At 42.0% G+C, this 19557-nt stretch overlaps 1 protein-coding gene across 1 annotated transcript in view; it reads left to right on the top strand.

Annotated features, from left to right (window-relative positions):
* Positions 1–806: 806 nt before the first annotated feature.
* The window catches only part of DLL4 (delta like canonical Notch ligand 4), a 29464-nt gene continuing 10713 nt past the window's right edge, over positions 807–19557 (top strand). Inside the window, exons 1-8 of the mRNA XM_033952978.1 lie at positions 807–1249; positions 1409–1669; positions 2207–2264; positions 3022–3288; positions 6234–6291; positions 7924–8054; positions 16637–16806; positions 18617–18836. Coding sequence (XP_033808869.1) covers positions 1196–1249; positions 1409–1669; positions 2207–2264; positions 3022–3288; positions 6234–6291; positions 7924–8054; positions 16637–16806; positions 18617–18836 — 1219 coding nt within the window. The 5' untranslated portion in view covers positions 807–1195. The remainder of the gene's footprint in view (positions 1250–1408; positions 1670–2206; positions 2265–3021; positions 3289–6233; positions 6292–7923; positions 8055–16636; positions 16807–18616; positions 18837–19557) is intronic.

Raw genomic sequence — 19557 nt, 5'->3', positions numbered from 1 at the left:
TCGGTGCTTTTGTCAATCTAAATTCAGTGGGGTTTTATTTCGGTTTGCGTGGAATAGTCTAAGGTGCTTAAAATTGTTGCTACAAAATATTTAGTCGTCTACTTTTGCAGCAAAGCAATAGTTTGGTACTTTTTTTTACTCGTTTCACTGTTTAAAACCAATTAAATCTACACACCACATGTCAGTTCTGGCTTGTCTTATTTTTTTTTTTAAGAATAGAATCTAAAGCCAAATTCCCATTGCATTAAAAAAAAGTTCTAATTTCTTAACACATTGTAACTTTTGCTTTGCATATTCATGCAATAACACCATAATGTGAAGAAACAAAAAGCAAATGAATAAAAACATTACCGCTTGGGGGTTTCTTTTGTTTGTTTTGCATTAAAGGCATTATGAACATTTCTCACGTCTACAACGTAGTACTGTTTATTGCTTCCTTTTCTAAAATGGACTAAACAATATATTACACTGAGGTGGGGGGGGGAGAAGTATTTTCTGGCTGAAGTGCAGTGCAGCGTCTTGGAAAGGTGTCTTAAGAAAGCAGCCGGATTTTTCGGATCTGGCCCAGTACGCTTGCTGAAAATATATCAACAGATGCTTGGCGTGTTAATAATCAGAAGGGGTCCTCGGTGGTCACTGCAGCGGCGGCGGCGGCGGCAGCAGCAGCAGGGTATTAACTATGAATGGGAGCGCTCGCGCACGTTCATCTGGTTTACCTAAGAGTAAAGACGAAGAGAGGCGGGGCTGACGCCGTTGAGTGACAGGCCGCGTGAGTCAACACGGTATATAAAGAGCTCCAAGCGCAGCGAGCGCCCTAGTTAGCGAGCGTGGGCCAGTGACGAAGGAGCATCCCGCTGTCAAGCGCAAGCGCGTCCCAATTCCCCGTCCTGCTTTGGGAGTTCCTGCGCCGCTGGAGAGGAACGCGCGTCTTCGAGCCCTCTCGTCCGATCAGCTGGGCAGGATTAGTTCCCGGGAGGGCATGTTGGTTCAACACCTGGATTGCACTGCACCTTCCAACTTCTGGCGCTGATCCGGGCTGCTGGGGATATTTGGAAGGGCTCGCGGGAAGGCGACCTGCTCTGTGACGCCTTCTTATCTGCATGTTTGCGCCCTGTCGGGAGAAGTTTGCGGAAGAGACACGGACGTGGGGAAATTTTAAAAAAAGCGCTCGTGAGACACCGTAACAAGGGGCAGAATGGCTGCTTTGCGCATCTTTGGCTTGACGTTTCTTTTAATGATTTTTCAGCAGGTAAAATCAATCGTAGCAATAAATTAATAGATGCGAAACTTCTGATTTGTACTTGAGGCAGAAAAGCAGCTTTTCTCCTCATGTTCTCTAGAAGCTAAGTACAGTAAGATCTGATATGAGTCTTGTATACATATATATATTTTTTTCTTCTTTGTCAAGGTGTCCTGCTCCGGAGTGTTCCAGCTGGAGCTGCATGAGTTTGAGAATAGCAATGGCTTGTTGGCCAGTGGCAAGTCCTGTTTGCCGGACTGCAGGACCTTTTTTTGGATTTGTCTCAAGCATTATCAGATGGTGGTCTCCCCCGGCTCGTGCACCTTTGGCTCCGTTGTCACCCCGGTTCTGGGGACAAACTCTTTCAGCGTTAAAGCCCTAGAGGGATTCAACAGCCTCGTCAAGTTACCCTTCAACTTCACGTGGCCGGTGAGAAGTATTATCGAAACACGAATATATTGAGCGAGAACAAAAGGATGTAAATACTACTTCTAGAAGAGATCTATGCATGAATAAAATGCAAAATATTCTGATCGCGTGTATGTATATATTGCAGCTAGAGAGTGCATGTTCTTTGTAGCATTGATGCGAGCATTTTTTTCAATGAAACCGTGCTTGATGAAATATGGTTACACTTAATTAAACGAGAGACATTACTTTTGCAATAAAAGTTGAAGGCAATGCTAGGAGACGAAACGTGCAAAAAGCACGTTCTCCCAACCCATTAGAAAACGACCTCAAAGAATCTTGGTTTAATTGAGATCAGACATCGTAATGCTATCTGCAATTAAGATAATTAAAGTGCACCTATTGACATGGTAGTCCTGCCAACTCTTGGAAGGCTTTGGCTGGTCCATTTTCCTTTTTTATCCTACTTTGGTAATGCAAACCGATTTCGGAGAAACTCCTGCAGCTAACGTTATTCTATGCTTGGCACTTGCTTCACGCTTTTATTTTCTGTTTCAGGGAACTTTTTCGCTGATTATTGAAGCTTTCCATGCCCCGTCCGACTATCTTCCTGCAGGTGATTATCATCTTTTCATTTAGACACAAGAGGGCGCCAGCTTCCCAAGAATGAATGCACTCACTGGAAATCAGCCCGAAATAGTTAATGTCAGTGTCACTATAAAAATTAAGCAAACTGGATTGACCTTATCGAATTCAAATGTTTTTATAGTGTGATTAAGTGTTAGCTAGGCCATACAATCAAAAGTTACTTTCTTAATGATATAAATCAGTTTTGCTTTGATTCTTTTCCCCTACCTAATCTCCAACACAATTGCACTTCCTCTAGTTTATTTTTGGCGTGGGAAAGAAATCCGCTCTTTGGTGAGAAAAGCAGCAGTCTGCCAAAGTCCTGACTGCCTTTTCCTGTATTTTACACCTTTTTTTAAGTTCCGCCCTTTGGAAAAGGAATAATGGGTTTTGGATGTTTTGCTGACATAAAGGAAGAGGATATTTCAACAACACAACTAGCACTTTGAAAGTTTTCTGCGTTTTTAAACGTTGAAAAAGCAGGTGTTTTTGGTTTGGGTTTTTAGTATATTCACTACCTTTATTTGAAATATAGTGAGATATTTGGTCTCATTCCAGAACAATGTGTACAAAATTGGACTTTGTATTTAGAATTTTTTTTTTCTCTCTGACTTGCAATTGTACTCTTGTTTAGTGTAGTATATTCACTACTTGCTCTCTGTATAACGTTCTGCCCTTCTAAGTCCTGTAAATTTCCAAGTTTTGGGAGAATCATTCATCCTAATACTTCCCATTTTTCTTAGCAGCTGGTTCCATTGATCGGGCTTGGTCCATCAGTCAGTTTGCTATCCAGACATCCCTGGCCGTGGGGGAAGAATGGTCGCAAGATGTACAAACGGGATCGCAGACCCAGCTGAGATATTCCTACCGGGTGATCTGCAGCGAGAATTACTATGGGGAGAGTTGCACCAAACTTTGCAAAGCCCGAGATGATGCATTTGGACATTATGTTTGTGGGCCGGATGGCGCACACGTCTGCCTGCCAGGATGGATGGGAGAATACTGCAATGAACGTAAGTCCCTTCATCTGAATTAAGCTCCTGAAAAGGAAACAAAATTAGTTATTTCCATTTCACGCTGCTTCGAGGGAGAAACTCATTTGTGGGCATCTCCCACTTGCAAGTTGTGTGATAAATTTTTATGGAGTCCTAGGCAAGCAGTGGACGCTAATAAATTGGTGACTGGATGCATTAAAACATTGGTTTCAGCCTGTGATGGACCTATTTAGCCTGAAATATGTTTATTTGGCTTGTTCTTACCTCACATATTGCAAGATATAAAGAATCCAAATTTCTTCCCAAACTAATGATTGCTAGAATTCTAGGCTGTTTGCATATACCCAACATGGTTTCTGGCTAGTAACTTCCAGTGTAACCAGATACATCTGATATTTTGTAGAGGTGTGTGGTGGGAGGGACAACAAAAGTGTAGGAAAACATTGCAGCCTGCTAGCGTTGTACCCTGTGCAAAGCCGCCTCCTTATCAGCTTGCTTTTACCTGCTTGGCTAGGGTATCTGCTTTTTGATGGCTTTTGATCTGTCTTGGCCTTTTTGACACTTGGAACAACTTCCTTTTCTCTTTTCTGTCATGGCTTAAACTTAAGGGGGGGAGGACCTGTGCCTAGATGGGCAAGGGTGGCGTCTAGGTCTCCAAATAAGTTTTAAATATCTGGTTTTATGTGTTCGAATTCCCTATGTTTACACTTTTTAGTATGGTTAGCATCTGATACTTGCAATTCAACTCTTTTTGTTTAGAAGAAATTCTTATGGCAACACAGCATTTTTCTAAACCAGGCCATACTTCCAATTCTTGAATGTGGTGACCTTTTTAATATATTGTCTTATATGGTACCTGCATAATCGGGCAGTAAGCTCTATATTGGATGAACTGGGTTACACAACAGCCCCATTTTTCCTCGTGTTGTCCTATTTCTTGCTTAAGCAATAACGGGCGTTGTCCTGTTTTTATTCAATCTGGCCATAGATGGAAAAATTTGAAATTTGAATTTCATCCGTTACCCATACACCATACCATTGCCAACTTATCTGTGCATCATTCTGAAAAGTGGATAGACTAAAATGGACTTGCCGGGGGGGGGGGGGCCGGAAGAGAATGATGTGGGTAAGATTCAGTCGATGAAACAACGTCAAAACATAGAATTTTTTTTCTGCAAATCGGCAGTTAAGCTAATAAAATATTTTTTCAGCTAGTTACGAAATAACACTCGGAATTTAGGAAGTAAGTTGGTTGAACTGAGACCTTTTCAGCATCATATTCTGCTTATTTCAGGTTCCTACATCTTCTCTCAAAAGATTGCCATATAGCAACTCCACATAGTTCTTTTTCCTCCATCTCTTTTCTTTCTGAGGTCTCCTCAGTTTCCTTCCGTCAACTTGACAGTTTTTCACTATCTTCTTCCATTATGCTCTTCATCTATTCCAGGGGTGGGCAATTCCAGTCATAGAGAGCCAGAGCCAGGTCAGGTTTTCAGGATATCCACAATGAATATGTGTGAGATGGATTTGCATGCATTGCCTCCTTGAGATGCAAATCTATCTCGTGCATATTTATTGTGGATATCCTGAAAACCTGACCTGGCTCCGGCTCTCGAGGACTGGAATTACCTACCCCCGATTCCAAACCTCAGGCTCACTCCTTTCCTTCCCCCCACCTGCTTTTTTTCAGGTGACTGTTTCTTAGGGTATGGCCTAAGGTAGATAAACATGCTCTGTCTGCCGAGTACAGTACCAGAGAAAAAGGTCTGCCTTATTCATATGGTAATAATTCTTAGGGCTTTGAGCTAAGACATACACTGTATAACTGGAGATGACTCGCTGGTCGCACCAACACTTCCCCTCCCCTTCTTAATTTTCTCAGCATTAAACTTTCTTTTGCTTCAAAGGTAGGGCAAGGCACGTCACCTTCGAGACCGCCCATTTTTTCACTAGACTTCTACTCCCACTTCTCTTCATCTTCTCAGCTTTTTCCCCACTGCATGCTCTGGAAGAGACGGGACTTCTGCTGCGTTTCTCTTCCCTTCCCAAAGTAATGTAACTAATCGCCTGCTAGCAGCTGTATACAAGCTACAAGTGACCAGCCTTGCGCAGGGAGGGGGAGGGAGGGAGAGCGCCCAAAGGTAGCGGAGGCGGAGCTGGGAATGGCAGGGAGTGCGTGCTGAGGTGCAGGGGGTTAACACTGCTCTATTCACTCGTGCCTGCCTCTGAGAGGGGGTTGGGGGTGGTTTAGATGGCTGCACGCGCTGTGAGGGTTCTTGTCCGCCACGCGCTGCCCTGTTGCGGTTATTGTTAGGCCAGGGACTGCAGCTGCAGCCGGGAGCCCTGGCTTAAGCAACCCACGAGCAACAATGAAGCAGCTGCCAGCTATTGAGGGGAGGAAGGCATCTGTTCAGAGTCAACCAGGCATTAAACACGGCACTTGTAAGCGTGCAAAATCGATGTCGCACAGAGCAAACAGCAGTAAATTAACCGGCTGCTTGCTTAAACGGAGCAGATTAGTGAGGGTAAGGGGCAGAGTCCACCCGAGTGCGAATTGATAAGCGGGTGCATATTGTTGTTGACAGGAAGAGGCCCATGCAAGACCTCCCAGATGTGAAAAGTGAAGCACATGTTGGGGGGGAGGGTGAGATTGTATTTCTTCTGTCACTAGGTGCACGGCTTTCCATCCCACAAAGCAAACTTGGAGCTTTACAGAGTCAACAGAAGTAGACGCTAGCATTTATGGTAAAACAAAACCAAAAGGACAGGTGGACGTCCTTTTTTTTTTTTTTTTTTTTTTTTATTCAAGTCGTACACCTTTTTTTTTTTTTTTTAATTTCGCACTGGTCTAACTGAAAAATGCTATTGTGTTGCTTTTGCAAGGTCTGCAATTACTGTCACTCTTACCTCCTGCGTGTTTGAATTTCGTTGAAAATCATTAAAAAAAAAAATCTGTCTTTCAGCAATCTGCTTGACTGGGTGCAGTGAATATGGAAAGTGCAAGAAACCAGGAGAATGCATGTGAGTCAACCTTTTGAACCATGTAGTTTTTGCTTGTTCAATAGTTCACATGTTTAATATGTATTTTGTAGGGAGTAGAGAAGTAGCCTAGCACTGAGCTTAAGACTGACCGCATGTCTAGCCCAAGGGTATTTGATACCCTAGATCGGTGTTCTTCAGTGCAAGACCTGAGGGCCAACAGCAGCAGGACGGGCTGGGGAGGGTTTTTATGGCTGGGATGGTTAAGATGGGCTGGAGTAAACTTTGATGGAGACACCAGTAGATGGAACCTAAGCACACTACTGGACAGGGCTCTGGGTTTCTGGCCCACAAATATCTAAGAGAAAGGACCATTTAAAATAAATTAATTTATGATTGGGCAGACTGGATGGACCACTCGGGTCTTTATCTGCTGCCATTTACTATGTTAACTCGGGGGCGCACCTGTCATTCTGATTTGTATTTTTTCCCCCTGTACTCTCTGCTCCTCTATCCATGCTTGGGTCAGAAAGGGGAAAATGGATTGGGAGGAAGAGCTTCATGTTTGAAGGACATGTCTAGATAGAGAATGAATTTTGAAACACTCACCCTCCAATAAAAAAAAGTTTGAAGGTAGGCTCGAAGTGATGGATGCGCCCTAGTTAGGGTTACCATAAGGTTCTAGAAAAAAAGGAGGATGGATTCGGACAATTGGGTTTTAGTTCCATCGCTTTCAATGGATGTAAAACCCAGATGTCTGAATCCATCCTCCTTTTTCTGGAGCCCTATGGTAACCCTAGTCTTAGCTGCTCTCCTTCAGATCATTTGAATACCAAGCGGCCCCAGTATAAAAATTAGTGAAGACCACTGCTTTAGATGAATGCTTAGCTGTGCAGCCCCTCAGAAATTGTCCAAGGCTCCCTCCCCACCAGTCTCCCTTCATTCCTATCCATGTTGTCACAATTGTTGGCTGATGGTAGTGGCATCGCAGGATCTTGAGCAGATGTGCACTCAAGGCATTCTCCGTCCCAAGTGTAAGAGGGGATGATACACAGCAGGCCTTGAGCCGCTTTCTTTGCTATAGGGCTGCGGCTGACTGCCAAGCTGCCCCAGATTTCAGCTGTCCCATGTGGATACCTAGTCCCACCTATTGGTAGGGCCAGCCTTGGTTAACCCTCTTGATCTTTGGAGTAAGTCATTTCACCTTCCATTGTTTCAGGTACAAACTTAAGTCTTGTTAAGGTCGTCTTTTACTAATCTGCCTTATGTATTTAGAGTTCACTTTCTTGGAGGCACACCTAGCCTGTTGGGTTTTCAGGATTCACAGTGAATTTGCATACCATGGCTCTCCAGTATATGCAAACTTCTCATGCACATTTATTAATATTTCTGAAAACCTGATTGGCTAGGTATGCCTCCAGGGTTAAGAAGTGCTGGCTTAGTAAACATGACTCATTGAGAATAATGGGAGCTGTGTAAAGTTTATGCAAATTAGTAAGTGAGGCTTAGTTTGCAAGCCTATTAGGGGCGGGGAAATATCTTGTGCCCCAATGTAATTTACCTTGATTTGCCAATGAAAAAAAAAATGCATGAGCTAAACTTATATTTGCATTTTTACCTTCTACAATGTATAATTTTAAAAAATATATATATATTTTTTTTTTAATGCTTTAGTTGTCTGCCTGGCTGGCAAGGTCGTCTCTGTAATGAGTGCGTTCCACATGCAGGCTGCCGCCATGGGACATGTACAATGCCGTGGCAGTGCGACTGTGATGAAGGCTGGGGTGGCCTCTTCTGTGACCAAGGTTAGTGTCTTCCACATAACTCTTGTAAGAGCTGTAGGTTCCAATGGCAACATACTATCTTAGACTGAGTGATTTATATATTCCTTGAAGGATCTGAGAGCGTACTGTCTACAGCCTTATTTGAGAACACTAAATTAACTTTAATGACAATCCTGGCAGCATGTATGTCATTTCTGTTCAGGCTATGTAGAAACTGGATGCAAAACAATCCATAATGATCCAGCATTTTGCAAAAGAGTGGAATGCAAGCAGCATTTAGAACCCACTACTAGGTTGGTCAAGAGCTCTTGCCAGAAGCATCTTGTCTGTAGGCAAGGACAAGGCTCCTATGAGTTGTGAAAATGAGACATTCATTTCATTTCTTTTTTATTTTTTTGAGACGTTCATTTCTGAAGAGTAGTCTGGCATGGATATTGCAAATGATCATGATAAGATTTGGTGGTGCGGAGATCTCAACCCTAGTTGAAATAATTTAAATACAAGTGCCCTCTAACACCAGGTTTTGCTCGCTCTGCTCCACTCCCCTCCCCTTCGCTCCAGTAGCCTCCACCCTCAGCAATACCAGCAAAATGGAAATGCAAGATATCAAATTTACCAAAGCTGACATGGTTCAATTGATAAAATATTTTCTACCTTTTGTAGTCTGAGCATTTTATTTTTCCATTCAATTTGTTCTGCCTTTCTACCTTTCTCTGTTTTTCCTGCCTTTCCAGAGTCTCCTGTCTACACCAACACTTTTCTCCATGTCCCTATCTGTCCTCACTAGCATCTCTTCTCATTATTCCTGTTTTATCTCCCCCCCCCCCCATATTCAGCATCTGCTCTTTGTGTCCCTTCTTCCCCTTACATTCAGCATTGTCCTATGTGACCCTATCCTTCCCCTTGTGATGAACAATTCCTGTTGGCGTTCCCATCCCACCCCTTTTCCACCATTGCTTGTCTCCATTCTTACTCTATGCCCAGCATTTATGGTCTGTGCCCTGTCCCTTCCACTTTTTCCTTCCTCCCACACTCTTAATCCAGCATCTATGTTCCCTCTTAAGCTGAACTCATGAGTAATCATACATTCTAAGAGTGTTGGTTAGACTTTATATGGTCGCTCACAAAAGTACTTGCAAATCTGGAAAATTGTTGGTTTTTAGAACTTGCTCACAACAAATTTTAGAGCTGCTTGTTCACATTTGAAAAAATTTGCATGCACCCAGCCAATCATTAGAAGGAGCATCATCCAACATCTCTCCTTTCTCACCTGGCCTTTCTCATGGTCTGGCATAGTCCTCTCTCTCTGATCTAGCATTTCTTACCTTTTGTGTTCACCTTCCCAGCGGGTCCAGCACATCTCTCTCCCCTCTCTTGTTCCACTTTCTCGCAGGTTCGGCATATCTTGTCTCCCTCTAGTTCCCCTCCCACCTCAGGGTTGAGTACATCTCCAGCTCTGCTCCTTGAGAGAACCTCTAGAAGTCTCAAAGGTGTGTAAAGGATTAATTTATTCTTTTAAGTATTCTGGCCATTTTATCTGAGGACCTTTTGAAGAGTAAACACAGTTTTGAATTTAGTCCTATAAGGTACTGATAGTCAGTATAGCTTTTGCAGGAAGAGTATAAAGTGGTCATTCCGCTTGCAGCCTTCTATTGCTCATGCTGCAGCATTCTGAATTAGTTGCAGCTGATGGCAAACTTTTTGGTTAGACCAATATATAGGGCATTACAGTAGTCTAGTCGATGTTATCATAGTATGGACAACTGTGGTCTGACTTGTCTTTGCAAAATATTGAGAGAGATTTCGTAGCTGACAGATGAGACAATTTTTAAAAGTTTGAATTTGTGGGATCAGAATGAGTAGCGAGTCTAGCAGTATTCTGAAGATTCCTGAACTGTGATTTTAGGGGGAGTTCATACTTCTCAAAAGTGGGCTTTTGTCCACTTGTGTTAGAAACCCAAAGAATCTCTTGTTTTGCTTGGGTTCAGGCAGAGTTTGTTGCCATCTTGCCCATTCCTGAGGAAAGGTTGGAGAGGACACTTTAAATACCTACATGGCATAAATACACGAGGAGAGTCTTTCAATTGAAAGGAAACTCCAGAGAGAGGGCATGGGATGAAGATAAGAGGTAATAGGCTCATAGGGTTACCAGATGTCTGGGTTACCCCGGACATGTCCTCTCTTTGAGAGCTCTATCAGGCATCCAGGCGGCTTTTATTTTTCTTTTGTTCGGGTCTGTGACAGCAAGAAGAAATATGCGCAAACCGCTTTGTTGAGGCATGTGCTATTGGCTGTTCCCAGTGTTGCCAGATTTTTTTTTTTAAATAATCCTGCCCAGTTACTTTAAATAGCAGCCCAATGTACAAGGAAGTGCTAAAAAATTCTCAGCCCAATTAACTTCAGTTGGGACAGTCTCTATCCAGAGCTATACACTTAGTCCAGTGAGTTTCCACCTTTTGTTTAGTACTTTTTTGACAATGAAAAAAATGGAAACTAAGGGTATAGCCCTGGATGAAGACTGCCCCAACTTTGTTAGATGGGCTGAGAACTTTTCAGCACAACACAAATATTTTCAGAGATGTACTGTACATTTCCCAAAACAAACATAAAACAGCCAAGACTCCACACAATGGAGAGAGATAGTTCTGGTGAACCGGGAGAAACGGCAGCTAGAACATTGAGGGCACTTTGCACTTGTGGACTTAACAAAGCTCATTTTGAAAGAGAAACTGCACATGTATAACAAAACTTGAACACTTTGTACTTGCCTTAACTAGGGTAAAGGCTGTATTTGCTCCCTTTCATCTTCCTGAGCCCTGGAATGTAAGGAGCCCTGTAAGGAGAATACTGTGCCATGATACAGCACAGAAATCTAAAACAGCCCAAAAAACTGCACCCTGCAGCTACTCAAAATTTCCTGCAAACAGCGTTCCAAAGCAGCTCAATTGGGAGAGAAGAACACAGACCTGGCAATGTGCCGGTCCTCTGCTGTTCTTTGAATTCCAAGCCTCACTCTGGTGCTCCAGTAGCCTCTCCTGGTGGTTCCAAGCCTCACTTTGGTGTTTACCCACCCACTTCTTTTTGTAACATGTTTTAGAGCAGTTTGTGGTGATTGCTCTTGGACTAGGTAATGACTTTTTATTGTCTTTTCAATCCTGTCTCCAGAACTTGTTTTGTTTCTTTCTCCATTTTCATCACACTGTCTTCCCCCCTCTTCCTGCACTCATTCCCTCTTCCTGCAGCATGAGCTTCCAGCTTTTCTTCAGCATTTACATACTGTAATAAAAATCCCCCATCCTTCCCCCCCACCAAACAAATTCAAACTACTCTTCATATGAGTACAAAGTAATTAAGAAAAAATACCTGTTGTCTCTGCCATTAAATAAAACAGGGGTTAACATGGCAGTTACTGTATTGTATTATCCTTTGCTAACCCCCCCTCCCCCCGAAGTATGTTTTCTTGAAGGTAGATTAGGAGCCAGAGCTAGTACAGAGTATTGGATGTCCTAAATGAATCTTCAGTAAACCTGAAAAATAGAGGAGCGGGCAGGCTTGCATCTGAAGATTTGTTTAGGACATCCATAGTAACATAGTAAATGACAGCCGATAAAGACCTGAATGGTTCATCCATTCTGCCCATTAATTATATCCATTAAAAATTCATGATTAACTTCTCTTCTTTGATATTTCTGGAAAATAGACTAAAATCCACCTGGTATTGTCCAAGGTTCCAAATGCTGAAGTTGCAGTCCAAGCTCTCTTCAGCCTATCCAACCATCCTGTTTGCAGGATATCTACCATAAATCTGGCCACTAATGTCTTCATGTTTCAAGTTAGTGGAGTTCCCATTGATGCCCTCCCCAGCCCAGCCCATTCTACACCAAATCACCACATATGGGACACAGACCAGTGCCGGCCTTAGTTCTTTAATTCACATCCTTCATTTTCTAATTAGAGATTCTCTGTTTATCCCATGCTTTTAAAAAATTCTATCACCGTTTTCCTCTCTACCACTTCCCTCGGGAGGGCATCTACCACCCTCTCTGTAAAAAAAATTAATTCCTAGCATTGCTCCTGAGTCTTCCTCCCTGCAACCTCAAATTATGCCCTCTAGTTTTACCATTTTCTCTACTCTGGAAAAGATTTGGTTCTATATTAATACCTTTCAAGTATTTAAACATCTGTCATATCTCCCCTGTCCCTTCATTCCTACAGAGTATACATATCTAGGTCTTCTAGTCTCTTATACTTCTTTTGGTTCAAACCCCTTACCATTTTTTGTCGCCTTCCTCTGGATCACTTCAAGTCTTTATATCCTTCACCAGATACGGCCTCCAAAACTGAACACAATACTCCCAAGTGCGGCCTCACCAACGACCTATACTGGGACATCAACACCTCTCTTTTCTGCTGGTTATTCCTCTTTCTATACAGCCTAGCATCTTTCTGGCTAAAGCTACTGCCTTATCACACTGTTTAGATGCCTTTAGATCCTCACACAATCATCCCAAGGTCCCCCTCTGTCAGTGCTTATGAGCCTCTCACCTCCCAGCACATAACGGTTCCCTTGGATTTTTACCCCCCAAAATGTATCACTCTACACTTCTTCACATCGAATACTCTACATCAGCTCTGGCTGCAAGTGTGTCCAGGGAGGCTTTGCTGCAGCATTATAGAAAAGTGGGAGGCAGTCTGATATGAGGCTGTGCTGTAAGGAGGGGCAGGGGACGGTACAGCTGATGGCATATGCCTCAGCAGAGCAGCCCTGTGTTGGAAGCTGCCTTGGAGAGAGGCTAGGGGTGGAGATGGGGCAGAGCCATTTGTCTTTTTTTTTTTTTTTGTCATTCACAAATATGTTAACCTTATAGGCTCAGGAGTAATCTTTAAAAAGTACTTTTTCTGTAGAAAGGGTAGTAGATAGATGTGTGGAATAGTTCAAAGATTGTGTCTGAATTTAAAAAAGCATGGGACAGGCATGTTGTGATGAATCACTGGGGAACTTGGAATGTTTCCACATAATTACCCTTGCGATAGACCCTTGAAGCTGCCGTGAGCAGCAAAACAGATCCTGTCGGGAGACTATTGCTTAGTGCAATTGCAAGCAAGGGGATTTTGAAGTTAAGTAGCATTTGATATTTGTATAAATTAAAAGTATTTGTTTGGTTTAAGGTATTTGTGGTGAAAAAGCACAAGAAAATTATTTGTAACATATGAGAGGTTTTTGTAGGATCGATAAGACAACGGAACCCATACCACAAGGGCATAAAATATTTCTTTGGAATGTCTGAGATTTCTTCTCTCTCGAGAATGACTGTTGATGTTGGTTTGAAACCATATTTGGTTATAGTACAGACATGTAGAATCTCTTAGGAAGAGGAGATAGTGGATGCTGTGGACAGACAGAATGGATGGGCCACTTGGGCCTTTATGTGCCATCATGTTTCTCTGATATGATAATAATAATAATAATTTTATTCTTGTATACCGCCAAAGCCATGATGGTAGATGTAGATCTGATTCAGTGTGTGTGAATAGTAGCACATTTGCATAGATATAGAATTTTGAGCTCATTGACTGCAGCAGCTCAGCCAAAGGCTTAAGATATTAAATAAGATAGGAGACAGTATGAAACCCTGTTGCTGAATAGAACCGATTGTTGCCTACAATCTGGCAAATAAGTACTGTGCCACACTGGAATAAGCAAAAAACAAAAGGAATTGACCCCAAAATATCCACAAAGAAGAAAATCCAGAGAAAACAAAAAAACTCTGGAGTGACATTCCTAAATGGACTTTATTTGAAAGTGTCAAAGTTCCAAAGGTACACTGAAATCATCCACATAAAAATAAATCATCCACATAAGCCTTAAAGGACCTAGTCCGCTAGGGATACAGGACCCAACACGGTCTGCGTATCGGCAAAAAGTCTTGCAAGCAGTGTCTCACTTCCGGCTCACCACATAATTGTTTCCCACATATTCACCTTTATAGGACCCCCAGGGACCCCTGAAAAAGACTTTTTGTCGAAACGCAGACCGTGTTGGGTCCTCTATCCCTAGCGGACTAGGTCCTTTAAGGCTTTTATGTGGATGATTTATTTTTATGTGGATGAAATTATTTTATATGGATGATTTCAGTGTACCTTTGGAACTTTGACACTTTCAAATAAAGTCCATTTAGGAACATCATCACTCCAGAGGTTTTTTTTTTGTTTTCTCCACACTGGAATAAGAACAGTGGTGACTAGAAAAAAAATCACATATCAGAAAGCTGGTTCCAACCAGATATCTGCATGTGCTACTGAAAGAGGCCATCAGCAGAGAAGAATTGTTTTCTTTCAGCATGTACACAGTCAAAACAAAACTGCAGGGAAAAGTACAGGGTGCAGGAATTTTTAATTTACAAAAATTTAACCAAACTTATAAAAATGTATAAAATGGATATCAATCGCATTAAAAAAATACATTAAATAACATCCAAAGTTCTGGTCCTGACATTCGTGTGGACCAGACTGGTCCATGTTTCAAAGAAACACTCCTTCCTCAGGGGTCCCAAAAGTTGATACGTTGAATATGAGAAAAACCAGGTAAGATAGAACAAACCAAATATAGAATAGACAGGTGTAAAAATATCCTGTATAAGGTGCTGCACTGCAAAGTACAAAGTCTATTCTAGATTTGGTTTTTCTCATATTTGACGTACCAACATTTGGGACCCCTGAGGAAGAAGTGTTTCTTTGAAACACGGACCGTGATGGGTCCGGTCCACACAAATGTCAGGACCTGAACTTTGGATGTTATTTCATGTATTTTTTATGAAATGTCATTTTTATACATTTTTATGCGTTTGGTTAAATTTTTGTAAATGAAAATTCCTGCACCCTGTACATTTCCCTGCAGTTTTGTTAGATCTTGTTCGGCACCTGTACTGTAGGTCTTGTTTCGTTTTTGGTTTTTTATTCTTAAGCACAGGCTGTCACTTGTATAGTTAGCAGGGTGCATCTGCATTAATTGCAAATGAGTGATAACTTGTGTGTGGTAACTGCAGGGAATGCACTGCACACACTCCCAACATTTAACTGCCTTTTGCACTTTCTGCGTGATACTGCTTTTTTTAAAATAAAAAAAAAATTCTTTATTCATTTTCTAAACTTCAAAAGTGCAATACACAAATATATCATATAAGAAGTTAATAAAAGCACATTCAACTTACAAATATGCATAACCAACTATTTTCTCTGCTCTTAACAATAAAGTGCAAAAACATAACCACCCTTTAAGAAAAGGGGCCTTTAGCTGGTTAACATAAGAATAGCCTTACTGTGTCAGAGCAATGGTCATATAACCCAGTAGCCTATCACAATGACCAATCCAGGTCACTAGTACCTGGTAAAAACCCAAATAGCAGGGTCCAATTGCATGGAGGAGGTAATAAGTGCTACAGCAAACATTTTTAAGCAGTGCAGTTTAAATCGAAACGGCTATGGAAGAGGAAACAAATTCTGAGTTGGCATAGTAAGGGTAACAGCGCCTGGGGAATTGGGCACCCCTTCCCCGTACCATTTTAACTTTGGTGCGAGCAGCGAAGAATGTGCCGCCTGCGTCAGCTTCTTCGCTTTCGACGCCGCTTCTTGGTTATAATTATTGCATGTTCCACGCCATAGGGCCTACTTTTATTAATATAGGTTCTGTGGCAGATGTGTGCTAACCATTCATAAAAACCTTGTCCTTGATTCATAAGCTTCAGTTATTCATTGAAATTATTCATGTTTATGGTGCATCGGTGTGATGCCTGTATAGAGCTGTTCTGAGGAAATTTTAGTTAGAATCCCAGTGATGGTTAAATAATGTTTGTGCCTCTTAACACTTTTTTTTGGACAGGAATCTAGCTAACTACAAACTAAGGATCCTTGGACTCTTCTTAATAAAGGGCTTTAGAATCTGGGCTTAGTGTATCTTCAATGGAGAGCTTTCCATGCTCTCAGCCCAGATTCAGCCTGGTTCTGTCGAGCAGTAATAGTAGAAATATTTTCTCCTCTTTTTTTTTTTTTTTTTCCAGGATGTGCACTAACGCTGCCATTAGCATAGAGTACCTGCAAGAAAGTTAATGCAACGGCACTTAACCACCACCTGTGCTTCCACATTAAGGGCCCCTTTTATCGAGCTGCGCTAGAGCTTAACCTTGAGCTGGCGCGGTAAATGCTCCGACATTCGAAGTTCTGTAAGTGTCTGAGCACTTATCTCGCCGGTCCGCACTAAAAACCTCTGGCGCAGCTTGATAAAAGGGGGCAAGTCTGCATTATCAGGTTAGCTTGCATTAATCAGAATGCACTAGCTGAATAGTGTTATCTACATCCATTCGCTCCCTCCCCCCCCAAAAATTATTTTAATCCCTCCCATATTAATGTGTGGAAAAGGGGAAATTACCGCAAAATGCCTTAATGTCTTGCAGGTAAGCATTTTCTCATGCTTTAAGCAAGCATTGTGACTTAATTCAGAGGACCTTTTAGTAAAAGGGGGTTATTTTAAAGTCCTTTTTCTATGCCATGCCTAAATAGCTAGGTCAAAGTGCTTATTACATGAATCTTTTTGGATATATTTACAGACCTCAACTACTGTACTCACCACAAGCCTTGCAAAAATGGCGCTACTTGCTCGAACACGGGGCAAGGCAGTTACACATGCTCATGCAAGCCTGGATTCAGCGGCGTCGACTGTGAACGCAAGATCAGCGAATGCGACAGCAACCCTTGCCGAAATGGAGGCAGCTGCGCGGTAAGCAGAGAGAATTCTAATCCTGATAGTTCCAGGGATTACAGTCAAAGATGCTTTTGTAACAAGTACATTTAGAAGACGGTACAATAAGTCGGTAACCTAGTATCGAGCAAATAAGATGGGGAAGAGTTCAAGCATCTGTTTGAAGTTGGGTGAGAAACAAAAAGGGCAGGGTGGAGATGGGAACGATGACGTCCGCTTGGATCAAAATGTTGCTGAGGGTGGGGCTTGGCAGGGCCAGGCCGGCAACTCGGTTAACACACTTGTCTTTGGACAGTGTTCTTAACCCTGATAATATAAGAAAAGCCGTACTGGGTCAGACAAAAGGTCATTAAACCTGCTTCCAATAGTGGCAAATCCAGGTCACAAAATACCTGGCAAAATCCCAAGTAGTAAAAAGAAAACTGGAGTGCAATGAATCTTGACGTGTGCTTTATTGGAAAACGATGAATAATGTCAAATCAATCCACATATAAAGATGTATTTGATTTGACATTATTCATCGTTTTCCAATAAAGCACTCCACAGTTTTCTTTTTACTACTTGGGATTCTGCCAGGTATTTTGTGACCTGGATTGGCCACTGTTGGAAGCAGGATACTTTTTGGTTTGCCTTCATCACTGTGGAATAGTTGAGCCTTTGCTGTTTGCAGAATCCCAAGAAGTAGCAACATTCCATGCCCGCAAACGCTCCTACAGCCACTTCATTCCCCATCTCTGGAACCAACTCCCCCCTCAACTCAGACTACAGAACTCTTTAATGACATTCCGGAAAATGGTAAAGACCCTCCTCTTCAACTAAAGGTCACCCTCAGTCTACACTCCTCCCCCTTAAGCCCCACCTCTACTCTTCCTTCTCCTTTCTAATCTTCCCCCTAATTCCTATATAGTCCTCTCTCAGCCTGTACTCAAATAACTTGTATTTAAACTAAACTACTTATACTTAAACTACTGCTCTTAATTTGCTGTATAGTCCCTGTATTTAAACTGCTGCACAGCCGTGTATGTCCAAACATTTAAATCTACTGTATAATCTTGTATGTCCAATTACACTCCATTGTGAATGTTTACTTGTAGACCGTTCTGAGCTACTGGGAGGACGGGATAAAAATCAACTCCTTCTGTGTGGGGTCAATGTATGCTTCATATTTTTGCTTCTCTAGAAGTAATTTTACTGCCCAATTTTCAGTATGGTCATGGCTTTCATGTATACTTGCAAATTCTGCAAGGAACTTTATTATATGAATTTTAAAAATGGTACCACAAAAAAAAACAAAAAGACAAGCGAGTCAATCCATCCTGAAACAAGATATCGCTGCAATTTATGGGCATTTCTATCTTCAGCAACTAACCCTATAGAAATTAAGAATATTTTAAGTCTTTTTTTTTTTTTTCCCCCCTAAAGAGGGTCAGCTTGAGAATCACTTAATCATCACATGTTTGCATGGATATTAGCTCCTAGATTTTGTTTAGAGTATTGCTATGTAAATATTTTTTTATCTTCAGAACAAGACAGATCAGCCAGTATTAGACGCTAATTTTCCTCTGGGAACTCGAGCCAAGCTTGAAGAGCATTATCTCATTCTCAATTAAATCACCAAGCCCTTATTACCCATTGTAAGAAGGAATCCATTTAACCAAACAGGATGAAAATATCATCCTTTCATGCCTGTCCTGTGGTAAACACTTTTTAGAGCAGTAAATTTACGCTGAAGTGAAACTTTGCTTGCTTGCTTCCCCCAACAGATGTTTTTCAAGCATCTGGCCTTGAGCATATTCTTATACTGTGCAATTTTTTTTTTCCCTTGCAGGACATGGAGAACAGTTACATTTGTGAGTGCCCTCAAGGGTATTATGGAGCTCGCTGTGAAAACAGTGCCTTGAATTGTGCAGATTCACCATGCTTCAATGGCGGTACATGTAGGGAAAGGGAACTAGGAGCCAGCTACACCTGCACGTGCCCACTGGGTTTCACGGGATCAAACTGTGAGAAGAAAGTGGACAAATGTACCAGCAATCCATGTCTAAATGGTGTGTTGGGGTCGGGCTTTAAGCTTTCTCTATATAAAGTAGTGTTTCTCCTTTACGTAATGCTCTTAATCCTTTTAAAACGTTTAGCCTGCTGTAAATTCCATTCCATGTCCTGGGCACAGGTTGAAATATACTGCAGTCATCCCTTTCAAGGAGATAATAGTGATTAAACAGCAGTTATTAGATCAGATTGTATTGCAAAAGTGGCCCTCAAATAGAAAATGAGCATCAAGGGCTTTTGTCAGAATGGTCAAATAGGCTGGAGTGAGCTTGAACGGCAACTTCAGCATTTGGAACCTAGGACAATACCAGTTGGACTGTGTACAGTCTGTGTACCAGAAATATCAAAGAAGAAACTTATAAGAATATGATAGAAACTTATAAGATCATGAAGGGTATAGTGAAGGTAGAGAGAGACAGATTATTCAGACTGGCGGGGGCAACAAGAACTAGAGGACACTCAAAAAAATTGAAGGGAGATAGGTTCAGAACAAATGCTAGGAAGTTCTTCTTCACCCAGAGAGTGGTGGACACCTGGAATGCGCTTCCAGAGGGGGTGGTTGAGCAGAGTACGGTTTTGGGTTTCAAAAAGGGATTGGACGAATTCCTGAGGGGTAAGGGAATCCAGGGGTACAATTAGAGGGTTACTATACAAGACAAAATGCTCTTGAGTAATAGATCACTACAGGTCATTGACCTGGGGGGCCGCCGCGGGAGCGGA

Source organism: Geotrypetes seraphini, chromosome 7 (assembly GCF_902459505.1).
Source record: "Geotrypetes seraphini chromosome 7, aGeoSer1.1, whole genome shotgun sequence".
NCBI classification, from domain to species: Eukaryota; Metazoa; Chordata; class Amphibia; order Gymnophiona; family Dermophiidae; genus Geotrypetes; species Geotrypetes seraphini.
Note: the sequence above shows the minus strand (reverse complement) of the source record. Positions and strands in the feature narration are given on the sequence as shown.